The sequence below is a fragment of the Catharus ustulatus genome, chromosome 34 (genome assembly GCF_009819885.2).
Source record: "Catharus ustulatus isolate bCatUst1 chromosome 34, bCatUst1.pri.v2, whole genome shotgun sequence".
In the NCBI taxonomy this organism is placed as follows: Eukaryota; Metazoa; Chordata; class Aves; order Passeriformes; family Turdidae; genus Catharus; species Catharus ustulatus.
Genome location: NC_046254.1, coordinates 1,690,909 through 1,704,397, shown reverse-complemented (window position 1 = coordinate 1,704,397; position 13,489 = coordinate 1,690,909). Strand labels below are relative to the sequence as shown.

General features: G+C 59.2%; 1 protein-coding gene across 1 annotated transcript in view; it reads left to right on the top strand.

Annotated features, from left to right (window-relative positions):
* NPAS1 (neuronal PAS domain protein 1) overlaps positions 1–13,221 on the top strand; it is a 31,716-nt gene extending 18,495 nt beyond the window's left edge. The window contains exons 5-11 of the mRNA XM_042780109.1: positions 166–275; positions 2,845–3,029; positions 5,034–5,140; positions 7,508–7,652; positions 9,469–9,569; positions 10,048–10,232; positions 12,916–13,221. Of these exons, the coding sequence (XP_042636043.1) occupies positions 166–275; positions 2,845–3,029; positions 5,034–5,140; positions 7,508–7,652; positions 9,469–9,569; positions 10,048–10,232; positions 12,916–13,221 (1,139 nt within the window). The remainder of the gene's footprint in view (positions 1–165; positions 276–2,844; positions 3,030–5,033; positions 5,141–7,507; positions 7,653–9,468; positions 9,570–10,047; positions 10,233–12,915) is intronic.
* Positions 13,222–13,489: the final 268 nt, after the last annotated feature.

Sequence of the window (13,489 nt, the reverse complement as noted above, 5' to 3'; positions counted from 1 at the left end):
CCTGTGTCCCCCTAAACGTGCCCCCATAGCGAGGTGAGCGCGGATTTTCCCAGAGCACAAAAACCCCCCCGGGACCCCCCAAATTTCGGTGACCCCCCAAATTTCGGGGTCCCCCCGATTGCTGTGACCCCCTGAGACCCCTCCCCAAATTCCCGTGCCCCCCAGGGGGTCCCCGGCGGCGGGGGGAGCGCTCTGGCCGCAGTTTCTCGCTGCGCATGAAGAGCACCCTGAGTGGGCGCGGCCGCTGCCTCAACCTCAAAGCGGCGTCCTGGAAGGTGGGGGGACAGCGGGGACATTGGGGACATTGGGGACATTGGGGGGGTTGGGGACATTGGGGACATTGGGGGGATTGGGGACACCGGGGACATTTGGGGACACTTGGGGACATTGAGGGGATTGGGGACATTTGGGGGAATTGGGGACATTGGGTGGATTGGGGACACCGGGGACATTTGGGGACATTTTGGGGACATCGGGGACATTGGAGGGATTGAGGGGACATTGGGGACATCTGGGACATTTGGGGGGATTGGGGACATTGGGGAGATCGGGGACACTGGGGACATTTTGGGGGATTGGGGGGATTTGGGAACATTTGGGATAATGGAGACATTGGGGACATTGGGGACATTGAGGGATTGGGGACGTTTGGGGGATTGGGGACATTTGGGACATTAGGGATGCTGGGGACAATGGGGGATATTTGGGACATTGGGGACGTTGGGGACGTTGGTGACATTGGGGACATTTGGGGGGATTGGAGACATTGGGGACATTGGGGGGGATTGGGGGGATTCGGGACATTGGGGACATTTGGGAACATTGGGGATATTGGGGGACATTTGGGGGACATTGGCGATATTGGGGACAGTGGGGACATCTGGGGAGACACTGGGGACACTGGGGATATTGGGGGGAATTGGGGACATTGGGGACATTTGGGACATTTGGGACACTGGGGACAATGGGGGATATTTGGGACATTGGGGACACCGGGGACATTGGGGGGATTTGGAGGGATTGGGGGGGATTTGGCACATTGAGGACATCTGGGGGAATTTGGGGACATTGGGGACATTGGGGGGTTTGGGGGAATTGGGGACATTGCGGGGGTTGAGGGACATTTTGGAATATTGGGGACATTGGGGGGATGGGGGATATTGGGGACATTTGGGGACACTAGAGACACTGGGGGAATTGGGGACATTTGGGGGAATTTGGGACATTGGGGACACTGGGGACATTTGGGGGGATTGGGGGTATTTGGGACATTTGGGGACATTGGGGGGAATTGGGGACACCGGGGACATTGGGGACACTGAGGGGACATTCGGGGGATTGGGGACAGTGGGGATATGTGGGGACACTGGGGACAGTGGGGGAATTGGGGGTATTGAGGAGGGACATTTGGGGGATTCGGAGGATTGGGAACATCGGGGACATTTGGGGACATTGGGGACATTTGGAGGGGATTGAGGTGAATTCCGAGGGGTTCCCTGGGGATTTCGGGGGGGATTTAGGGGTGAATCCCGGGGGTCTCCTCCTCATTTTGGGGTGAATTTCGGGGTGAATTTTGGGATGGATTTCGGGATAAATCCCGGGAATCCCCTCCCCATTTCGGGGTGAATTTTGGGGTGGATTTCAGGATAAATCCCGGGGATCCCCTCCCCATTCCGAGCTGGATTTCAGGGTAAATCCCGGGGATCCCCTCCCCATTTTGGGGTGAATTTTGGGGTGAATTTTGGGGTGAATTTTGGGATGGATTTCAGGGTAAATCCCGGGGCTCCCCTCCCCATTCCGAGCTGGATTTCGGGATAAATCCCAGGGGATTTCAGGATGGATTTCAGGATAAATCCCAGGGGTCCCCTCCCCATTTCGGGATGAATTTTGGGGTGAATTTTGGGATGGATTTCAGGATAAATCCCAGGGGTCCCCTCCCCATTTCGGGATGGATTTCGGGGTGAATTTTGGGATGGATTTCAGGATAAATCCCAGGGCTCCCCTCCCCATTTAGGGGTGAATTTTGGGGTGAATTTTGGGGTGGATTTCAGGGTAAATCCCAGGGGTCCCCTCCCCATTTTGGGGTGAATTTTGGGGTGAATTTTGGGATGGATTTCAGGATAAATCCCAGGGCTCACCTCCCCATTTCGGGGTGAATTTTGGGGTGGATTTTGGGATAAATCCCAGGGATCCCCTCCCCATTCCGAGCTGGATTTCAGGGTAAATCCCGGGGGTCTCCTCCCCATTTCGGGGTGAATTTTGGGATGAATTTTGGGATGGATTTCGGGATAAACCCCAGGGGTCCCCTCCCCATTTCGGGATGAATTTCGGGGTGAATTTTGGGGTGGATTTCGGGATAAATCCCAGGGCTCCCCTCCCCATTCCGAGCTGAATTTCGGGATGAATTTTGGGGTGAATTTTGGGATGGATTTCAGGATAAATCCCAGGGATCCCCTCCCCATTTCGGGGTGGATTTTGGGATGAATTTTGGGGTGAATTTTGGGGTGAATTTTGGGGTGAATTTTGGGGTGGATTTCAGGATAAATCCCAGGGCTCCCCTCCCCATTTCAGGGTGAATTTTGGGGTGAATTTTGGGGTGAATTTTGGGGTGAATTTCAGGGTAAATCCCAGGGCTCCCCTCCCCATTTCGGGTGGGATTTCGGGATAAATCCCAGGGCTCCCCTCCCCATTTCGGGGTGAATTTTGGGGTGAATTTTGGGATGGTTTTCGGGATAAACCCCAGGGGTCCCCTCCCCATTTCAGGGTGAATTTTGAGATAAATCCCAGTGCTCCCCTCCCCGTTCCGAGCCCGTTCTCCCCGTGTCCCCCCGCCCCTCCCCGCAGGTCCTGCACTGCGCGGGGCACATGCGAACCTACTCGGGGTCTGGGGGCGGGGACCCCCCCCTGCGCTGCCTGGTGTTGATTTGCGAGGCCATCCCGCACCCCGGGGCCATCGAGGCGCCGCTGGGCTCGGGCACCGTCCTCACTCGCCACTCCATGGACATGAAGTTCACCTACTGCGATGACAGGTGGGAAAAACCCCAAAAAATGAAATTAAATTAAATTAATCCACCCCGGGACCCCCCCCAAATGAGATTCCAGGTTTTGAACTCGTTGCAGTCTGAAAAGAGGGCGGTGGTGTGCTGGGATTTTCAAGGAATTCCGAGGGGTTTCACCTGGAATCTTCACCCAAAATTCTCAAGGAAATCCCGAGGGATTCACCCCAAAAATCCTCAAGGAGTTCCCCGGGATTCACCCCAAAATATTCCCGAAAATCCTCAAGGAATCCCTCGGGATTCACCCCAAAATCCTCAAGGAGTCCCTCGGGATTGCCCTAAAATCTCCCAAAAATCCTCAAGGAATCCCTTGGGATTTCACCCCAAATCTCCCCAAAATCGTCAAGGGACGCCCCGAGATTTCACCCCAAAATCCCCAAGGAATCCCTCGGGATTTCACCCCAAAATCCTCAATGAATCCCCCGAGATTCACCCCAAAATCTCCCCAAAATCCTCAAGGAACACCCCAGGATTTCACCCCAAAATCTCCCAAAAATCCTCAAGGAATCCCTTGGGATTTCACCCCAAAATCTCCCCAAAATCCCCAAGGAATCTGTCAGGATTTCACCCCAAATCCCCAAGGAACCCTCCGGGATTCACCCCAAAATCTCCTCGAAAATCCTCAAGTAATCCCTTGGGATTCACCCCAAAATCTCCCCAAAAATGTTCAAGGATCCCCCCGAGATTCACCCCAAAATCTCTCCAAAATCCTCAAGGAATCCCTCGGGATTTCACCCCAAAATCTCCCCAAAAATCCTAAAGGAACCCCCCGAGATTCCCCCCAAAATCCACAAAAACCCTTGGGGGATTCACCCCAAAATCCCCTCGGGATTCACCCCAAAATTCCCAAGAAACCCCCCAGGATTTCCCCGATAATTTTGGGGTGACCCCCGGATGTTTTTGGGATGACCCCCGGATGTTTTTGGGGTGCAGGATCGGGGAGGTGGCCGGGTACCCTCACAGGATTTTTGGGGTGATTCCCCGATGATTTTGGGGTGACCTCTGGATGTTTTTTGGGTGACCCCTGGATGATTTTGGGGTCACCCCCGATGATTTTGGGGTGCAGGATCGGGGAGGTGGCCGGGTCCCCTTTCAGGATTTTGGGGTGACCCTCGCTGATTTTTGGGGTGACCCCTGGATGATTTTGGGGTGACCCCTGGATGATTTTGGGGTGATCTCTGTAATTTTGGGGTGCAGGATCGGGGAGGTGGCCGGGTCCCTTTCAGGATTTTGGGGTGAACCCTCGATGATTTTGAGGTCACCCCTGGATGATTTTTGGGGTGCAGGATCGGGGAGGTGGCCGGGTACCCTGACAGGATTTTTGGGGTGACCCCTGATGATTTTGGGGTCACCCCTGGATGATTTTGGGGTGACCTCTGGGTGATTTTTGGGGTGCAGGATTGGGGAGGTGGCCGGGTACCCTTTCAGGATTTTTGGGGTGACCCCTGGATGTTTTTGGGGTGACCCCTCGATGATTTTGGGGTGACCCCCGATGATTTTGGGGTGCAGGATCGGGGAGGTGGCCGGGTACCCTCACAGGATTTTTGGGGTGACCCCTGGATTATTTTGGGGTGACCCCCCGATGATTTTGGGGTGCAGGATCGGGGAGGTGGCCGGGTACCCTCACAGGATTTTGGGGTGACCCCTGGATGATTTTGGGGTGACCCCGGATGTTTTTGGTGTGCAGGATCGGGGAGGTGGCCGGGTACCTTTCAGGATTTTTGGGGTGACCCCTGGATGATTTTGGGGTGACCTCTGGGTGATTTTGGGGTGCAGGATTGGGGAGGTGGCCGGGTACCCTTTCAGGATTTTTGGGGTGACCCCCGATGATTTTGGGGTGCAGGATCGGGGAGGTGGCCGGGTTTGCCCACAGGATTTTGGGGTGACCCCTGGATGATTTTGGGGTGCAGGATCGGGGAGGTGGCCGGGTACCCTCGATGATTTTTGGGGTGACCCCTGGATGTTTTTGGGGTGCAGGATCGGGGAGGTGGCCGGGTACCACCCCGAGGAGCTCCTGGGCTGTTCCCTCTACGAGTTCGTCCATGCGCTCGACTCCAACACCCTGAGCCGCAGCGTCCACACCCGTGAGTGCCCGAACCCCAAATCCGCTCGGGAACCCCAAAACCTGCTCAGGAACCCCAAAACCCACTTGGGAATCCAAATATCTCCATGGGAACCCCAAAACCCACACGGGAACCCCAAAATCCAACTGGGAACCCCAAAATCCACTTGGGAACCCCAAAACCTGCCCAGGAACCCCTAAATCTGCTCAGGAACCTCAAAACCCACTTGGGAATCCCAAAATCCGCTTGGGACATCCCAAATCCTTCCAGATCCCCCCAAATCCCCCCAAATTTGTGTCCCCCATAGTTCTCATCAAGGGGCAGGCCATCACCAGCCAGTGCCGCTTTGGGACACCCCAAATCCCCCCAAATCCCCCCAAATTTCCCCTCTCCACAGTTCTGACCAAGGGCCAGGCCATGACCAGCCAGTACCGCTTTGGGACACCCCAAATCCCCTCAAATCACCCCAAATTCCCCCTGAACACCCCAAATCCCCTCAGGACACCCCAAATTTCCCCTCTCCACAGTTCTGACCAAGGGCCAGGCCGTGACCAACCAGTGCCACTTTGGGACACCCCAATTCACCCAAAATCCCCCCAAATCTCCTCAGGACACCCCAAATTTGTGTCCCCTCACAGTTCCTACCAAGGGCCAGGCCGCAGACAGCCAGTACTGCTTTGGGACACCTCAAATCCCCCCAAATCGCCCCAAATCCCCTCAGGGACACCCCAAATCTTTGTCCCCCCTCAGTGCTGACCAAGGGCCAGGCCGTGACCAACCAGTGCCGCTTTGGGGCACCGCAAATCCCCCCAAATCCCCTCAAATCCCCCCAAATTTCCTCTCTCTTCAGTCCTGACCAAGGACCAGCCAGTGCCACTTTGGGACACCCCAAATCCCCCCAAATCAACCCAAATCCCCCCAAATTCCCCCTAAATCTCTGTCCCCTCACAGTCCTGACCAAGGGCCAGGCCGTGACCGGCCAGTGCCGCTGTGGGACACCCCAAATCACCCCAAATCCTCCCAAATCCCCTCAGGACACCCCAAATCTGTCCCCTTACAGTGCTGACCAAGGGCCAGGCCGTCACCAGCCAGTGCTGCTTTGGGACACCCCAAATCCCCTCAAATCACCCCAAATCCCCCCAAATCCCCTCAGGACACCCCAAATTTGTCCCCTCTCCACAGTGCTGACCAAGGGCCAGGCGGTCACCAGCCAGTACCGGTTTGGGACACCCCAAATCCCCCAAATCACCCCAAATCTGTGTCCCCTCACAGTCCTGACCAAGGGCCAGGCGGTCACCAGCCAGTACTGCTGTGGGACACCCCAAATCCTCCCAAATCCCCTCAGGACACCCCAAATCTGTCCCCTTACAGTGCTGACCAAGGGCCAGGCCGTCACCAGCCAGTGCTGCTTTGGGACACCCCAAATCCCCCCAAATCCCCCCAAATCCCCCCAAATCCCCCCAAATCTGTCCCCTTACAGTGCTGACCAAGGGCCAGGCCGTCACCAGCCAGTGCCACTTTGGGACACCCCAAATCACCCCAAATCCCCTCATATCCCCTCATGGACACCCTAAATCTCTGTCCCCCCTCAGTGCTGACCAAGGGCCAGGCGGTCACCAGCCAGGGCCACTTTGGGACACCCCAAATCCCTCCTGGACACCCCAAATCACCCCAAATCTCTGTCCCCTCACAGTGCTGACCAAGGGCCAGGCCGCAAACAGCCAGTGCCACTTTGGGACACCCCAAATCCCCCCAAATCCCCCCAAATTTCCCCTCTCCACAGTTCTGACCAAGGGCCAGGCCATGACCAGCCAGTACCGCTTTGGGACACCCCAAATCCCCCCAAATCACCCCAAATCCCCCCAAATTTGTGTCCCCCCTCAGTGCTGACCAAGGGCCAGGCGGTCACCAGCCAGTACCGGTTTGGGACACCCCAGATCACGTCAGGACCCCCCAAATGCCCCCAAATCCCCCCAAATTTGTGTTCCCCCACAGTGCTGACCAAGGGCCAGGCCGTGACCGGCCAGTGCCACTTTGGGACACCCCAAATCCCCTCAGGACACCCCAAATCCCCTCAGGACACCCCAAATCTGTGTCCCCTCACAGTTCTGACCAAGGGCCAGGCGGTCACCAGCCAGTACCGCTGTGGGACACCCCAAATCATCCCAAATCCTCCCAAATCCCCTCAGGACACCCCAAATCTCTGTCCCCTCACAGTGCTGACCAAGGGCCAGGCCGTCACCAGCCAGTGCTGCTTTGGGACACCCCAAATCCCCCAAAATCCCCCCAAATCTGTGTCCCCCACAGTCCTGACCAAGGGCCAGGCAGTCACCAGCCAGTGCCAGTTTGGGACACCCCAAATCCCCCCAAATCTCTGTCCCCCCTCAGTGCTGACCAAGGGCCAGGCTGTCACCAGCCAGTACCGGTTCCTGGCCAAGCGCGGGGGGTTCCTCTGGGCCCAGACCCAGGCCACGGTGATGGGCGGGGGGCGAGCGGCGCCCGAGGGCATCGTGTGCCTGCACTTCGTGCTCAGGTGGGGACATTGGGGACATTGGGGACAGTGGGGGGATTGGGGACATTGGGGGGGATTGGGGACATTGGGGGGGACTGGGGACAGTGGGGACATTGGGGACATTGGGGGGATTGGGGGGTTTGGGGACAGTGGGGACATTGGGGGGATTGGGGACATTGGGGACATTGGGGACATTGGGAGATGTGACACCATCGTGTGCCTGCACTTCGTGCTCAGGTGGGACATTGGGGACATTGGGGACAATGGGGGAGGTAACACCATCGTGTGCCTGCACTTCGTGCTCAGGTGGGGACATGGGAGACATTGGGGGATTGGGGACATTGGGGGGGATTGGGGACATTGGGGGGGACTGGGGACAGTGGAGACATTGGGGACAGTGGGGGGTTTGGGGACAGTGGGGACATTGCGGGGGACTGGGAACAGTGGGGACATTGGGGGGATTGGGGACACTGGGGACATTGGGGGGACATTGAGGGGATTGGGGGGATTGGGGGGAGGTGACACCATCATGTGCCTGCACTTCGTGCTCAGGTGGGGACATTGGGGACAGTGGGGAGACTGGGGGGACTGGGGACATGGGGGATACTGGGGACATGGGGGACACTGGGGACATGGGGGGACATTGGGGACATTGGGGGGATTGGGGACATTGGGGGGATTGGGGACATTGGGGACAGTGGGGGGAGGTGACACCATCGTGTGCCTGCACTTCGTGCTCAGGTGGGGACATTGGGGACATTGGGGACAGTGGGGACAGTGGGGGGATTGGGGACATTGGGGGGATTGGGGGGAGGTGACACCATCGTGTGCCTGCACTTCGTGCTCAGGTGGGGACATTGGGGACATTGGGGGGATTGGGGACACTGGGGGGATTGGGGGGGATTGGGGACATTGGGGGGATTGGGGACAATGGGGACATGGGGACATTGGGGTGGAGGTGACACCATCGTGTGCCTGCACTTCGTGCTCAGGTGGGGATTGGGGACATTGGGGGGATTGGGGACATTGGGGACATTGGGGACATTGGGAGATGTGACACCATCGTGTGCCTGCACTTCGTGCTCAGGTGGGGACATGGGGGACATTGGGGACATTGGGGGGACACTGGGGACACTGGGGACATTGGGGGGACATTGAGGGGATTGGGGACAGTGGGGGGATTGGGGATATTGGGGACATTGGGGGACATTGGGGGGATCGGGGACAGTGGGGACATGGGGGGACATTGGGGACATTGGGGGGATTGGGGACATTGGGGGGATTGGGGACATTGGGGACAGTGGGGGGAGGTGACACCATCGTGTGCCTGCACTTCGTGCTCAGGTGGGGACATGGGGACATTGGGGACAGTGTGGGGATTGGGGGGGACTGAGGACATTGGGGGGATTGGGGACAGTGGGGACATTGGGGGTTGGGGACATTGGGGGGATTGGGGGATTGGGGACACTGGGGGACATTGGGGACATTGGGGGGATTGGGGACACTGGGGACATGGGGACATTGGGGGGTTTGGGGACATTGGGGACAGTGGGGGGATTGGGGATATGGGGGGACATTGGGGACATTGAGGGGACATTGAGGGGATTGGGGGGACATTGGGGACATTGGGGTCATTGGGACATTGGGGACACAGAGAGGGGACACTCAAATCCCTCGAGGATGAGTTGGGGACCCCCCCAAACCCCTCAAGGAGGAATTGGGGACCCCCCCAAACCCTTCGAGGATAAATTTGGGACCCCCCAAACACCTCGGGTGGGATGTTGGGGACCCCCCCAAATATCGGGGGGGTGGTCTCGGGCTGACGCCCCCTCCCCAGCCGGGTGGAGCAGCGCGGGCTCGTCCTGTCCCTGGAGCAAACCCAGCGCCGAGAATTTGGGGGGGGGGCTCGGAGACCCCCGGCCCCGACCCCCAGCAACGGTCCCGCGGACACCGTGCTGGACCTGAGCCTCGGTGAGCGCCGGTGGGGACTGGGGGGGACTGGGAGGGACTGGGGGGGGATTGGGAGGGACTGGGAGGGGATTGGGGGGGACTGGGGGGGGATTGGGGGGGACTGGGAGGGACTGGGGGGGGATTGGGAGGGACTGGGAGGGACTGGGGGGGCACTGGGAGGGACTGGGGGGGGATTGGGAGGGACTGGGAGGGGATTGGGGGGGACTGGGGGGGACTGGGAGGGGATTTTGGGGTCCCCAGAGGGGGTCTGGGGGGAGTCCCGGGGTTATTTTGGTTTATTTTGGGTTATTTTGGGTGATTTCCCGGAGGTCTCGGGGTTATTTTGGGTTATTTTGGGGTTATTCCCGGGGGTCTCACCCCTTTACCCCCCCAGGGGTGGGGGTCCCGGGGGTCCCGGGGTTATTTTGGGTAATTTCCCGGGGGTCTCACCCCTTTCCCCCCCCAGGGGTGGGGGTCCCGGGGGTCCCGGGGGTCCTGGCCTTCGTGCGCCCCTCGCACGTGCCCGAGGCCGCCCTGCAGCGCGACCCCCGCCGCTTCTGCTCCCCCGAGCTCGTCCGGCTCCTCGCCCCCATCTTCGACCCCCCCCCCGCGACCCCCGCCCCGCCCCGGCGGCCCCGCAGCCCCTCCCCGGTGAGTGGGGGAGGGGTCCTGGAGAAAATTTGGGGGGGTTGGGGGGGTCCTGGGGGGGTTTGGGGTGGGTTTTGGAGGGTCTGGGGGGTTTTATGGTGTCTTGGAATTGTTTTGGGGAGGGGGATTTGGGGTCTGGGGGTCTCTGGGGGGTCTGGGGTGGTTCTCTGGGGTCTTGGAATTGTTTTGGGGAGGGGGATTTGGGGTCTGGGGGGTTCTGGGGGGTCTTGGAATTGTTTTAGGGTGGGTCCTGGGGGGATTTGGGGGGATCTTTGCGGGTTCTGGGGGGGGAATTTGGGGTCTGGGAGGATTTTGGGGAGGTTTTGGGGGTCTCTGGTGGGTCTAGGGGGGTTCTGGGTGGTCTGGGGGGTTTTATGGGGTCTTGGGATTATTTTGGGGAGGGGAATTTGGGGTCTGGGGGGATTTTGGGGAGGTTTTGGGGGGTCTCTGGTGGGTCTGGGGCGGGTTCTGGGGGTTCTGGGGGTCTCTGGGTGGGTTTTTGGGGGTCTTGGGGGGGTTTATGGGGTCTCGGGATTGTTTTGGGGAGGGAGATTTGGGGTCTGGGGACTCTGGGGGTTTTTGGGGTGGGTTCTGGGGAGGGAATTTGGGGTCTGGGGGGATTTTGGGGAGGTTTTGGGGGTCTCTGGTGGATCTGGGGGGGTTCTGGGTGGTCTGGGGGTTTTATGGTGTCTTGGAATTGTTTTGGGGAGGGGGATTTGGGGTCTGGGGGGGTTTTGGGGTGGGTTCTTGGGGATCTGGGGGGATTTTGGGGAGGTTCTGGGGGGTCTCTGGGGGGTCTCTGGTGGGTTTTTGGGGAGGTTTTGGGGGTCTCTGGGGGAGTTTATGGGGTCTTGGGATTGTTTTGGGGTGGGGGATTTGGGGTCTGGGGGGTTTTGGGGTCTGGGGGTTTTTGGAATTTTTGGGGTCTCAGGGTTTTTGGGGTCGGGGTTTTTGGGGTCTGGGTTTTGGGGGTTTTGGGGTCTGGGGGTTTTTGGGGTTGGGGGGTTTTTGGTGTTGGGGGATTTTTGGGGTTTTTGGGGTCAGGGGTTTTTTGGGGTTTTGGGGTCTGGGATGTTTGGGGTCTGGGGGTTTGGGGGTTTTTGGGGTCTGGGGGTTTGGGGGTTTTTGAGATCTGGGTTTTTTGGCCTCTGGGGTTTTTGGGGTTTCGGGGTCTGGGGGTTTTTGGGGTCTGGGGGCTCTGAGGGTTTTTGGGCTCTGGGGATTTTTGGGTTTTTTGGGGTCGGGAGTTTTTGGGGTGGGGGGTTTTTGGGAGTCTGGGTTTTTTGGGGTTTTGGGGTCTGGGGGTTTTTGGGGTCAGGGGGTTTTGGGGATTTTTGGGGTTTGAGGTTTTTGGGTCTGGGGTTTTTGGACTCTGGGGGTTTTTGGGGTGGGAGATTTTTGGGGTTTTTGGGATCGGGGGATTTTTGGTGTTGGGGGTTTTTGGAGTCTGGGGGTTTTTGGGGTCTGGGGTTTTTGGCTCTGGGGGTTTTTGGGGTCCCTGGCTCCACCCCCCCAGCCCCCCAGGGACCCTCTGGTGCTGCAGGTGCCGAAGATTTTTGGGGGGAGCCGCGGCCCCGGAGCCGCCCTGCAGGTACAGGGGGGGTGGGACCCTCCTGGGAGCCCCCACCCCAAATTCCATCCCATAAATGGGGGGGGGACCCCAAATTCCATCCCATAAATGGGGGGGGACCCCAAATTCCATCCCAAAAATGGGGGGGGACCCCAAATCCTGACCCCAAATCCCAACCCCAAATCCCATCGGAAAATGGGAGGGGACCCCAAATTCCATCCCATAAATGGGAGGGGACCCCAAATCCTGACCCCAAATCCCGACCCCAAATTCCAACCCCAAATCCTGATCCCAAATCCCAACCCCAAATTCCAACCCCAAATCCCAACCCCAAATCCTGACCCCAAATTCCAACCCCAAATCCTGACCCCAAATCCCGACCCCAAATCTCGTCCTGTAAATAGAAGGGGACCCCAAATTCCATCCCAAAAGTGGGAGGGGACCCCAAATTCCATCCTGGAAATAGGAGGGGACCCCAAATCCCGACCCCAAATCCTGACCCCAAATCCTGACCCCAAATCTCATCCTGTAAATAGAAGGGGACCCCAAATTCCATTCCAAAAATGGGAGGGGACCCCAAATCCCAACCCCAAATCCTGACCCCAAATCCCGTCCCATAAAAAAAGGAGACCCCCAACCCCGACCCCGAACCTTGACCCCAAATCCCATCCCACAATGTCCCAAGCCCCACCCCCGGGTTTGGGGTCCCCCCAAATGTCCCCTGTCCCCTCAGACGTCCCCCCTGGCCCTATCTGGGTTTGGGGTCACCCCAAATCCCCCCTGTCCCCCCAAATGTCCCGATGTCCCCCCAGACGTTCCCCCTGTCCAGGTTTGGGGTCACCCCAGATGTCCCCCGTGGCCCTGTCTGGGTCTGGGGTCCCCCCAATGTCCCCAGATGTCCCCAATGTCCCCAAATGTCCCCCCAGACGTCCCCCCTGGCCCTGTCTGGGTTTGGTGTCACCCCAAATCCCCCCTGTCCCCCCAAATCTCCCTGTCCCCCCTGTCCAGATCTTGGGTCCCCCCAAATGTCCCCAAATGTCCCCGTGTCCCCCCAGATGTCCTCCCTGGCCCTGTGAGGGTTTGGGGTCCCCCCAATGTCCCCAAATGTCCCCCCAGACGTCCCCCCTGGACCTGGCCATGCTCGCCCCCTACATCCCCATGGACGGCGATTTCCAGCTGGGCGGGGCCGAGCCGCACAGGGGGCGTGGCCTGCGCCCCTCAGGCCCCGCCCCCAAGCCCGAGGCTCCGCCCCCCAGGCCCAGAGCCCGCAGCTTCCCCGGGCGAGGCCCCGCCCCCTGCCGGCCTGGCCACGCCCCCCTGCCGCGCTGGGGCAGCGACCCCGCCCTGGGCCACGCCCCCAGGCCACGCCCCGCTAGGAAGAGGTGGGCGGGGCTTGAGGGGGGCGGGGCCTGGGTTAATTAATGAGGGGGTGGGGACATTTGGGGCGGGGCTTGGGTGGGTGTGGTCAGTGGGGGTTGTGGTGTGTTAGGGTGAGGCTGGAAAGGGGCGTGGTTGGGGCGTGGCTTTGGGGTTGTGGGTGTGGCTATGGGGCTGTGGGCGTGGCTATTGGGCTGTGGGGTGGGTGTGAATTTGTGGGTGTGGCCATGGGTTTGTGGGCGTGGCTATGGGGCTGTGGGCATGGCTACGGGATTGTGGGTGTGGCTATGGGATTGTGGGTGTGGCTATGGGG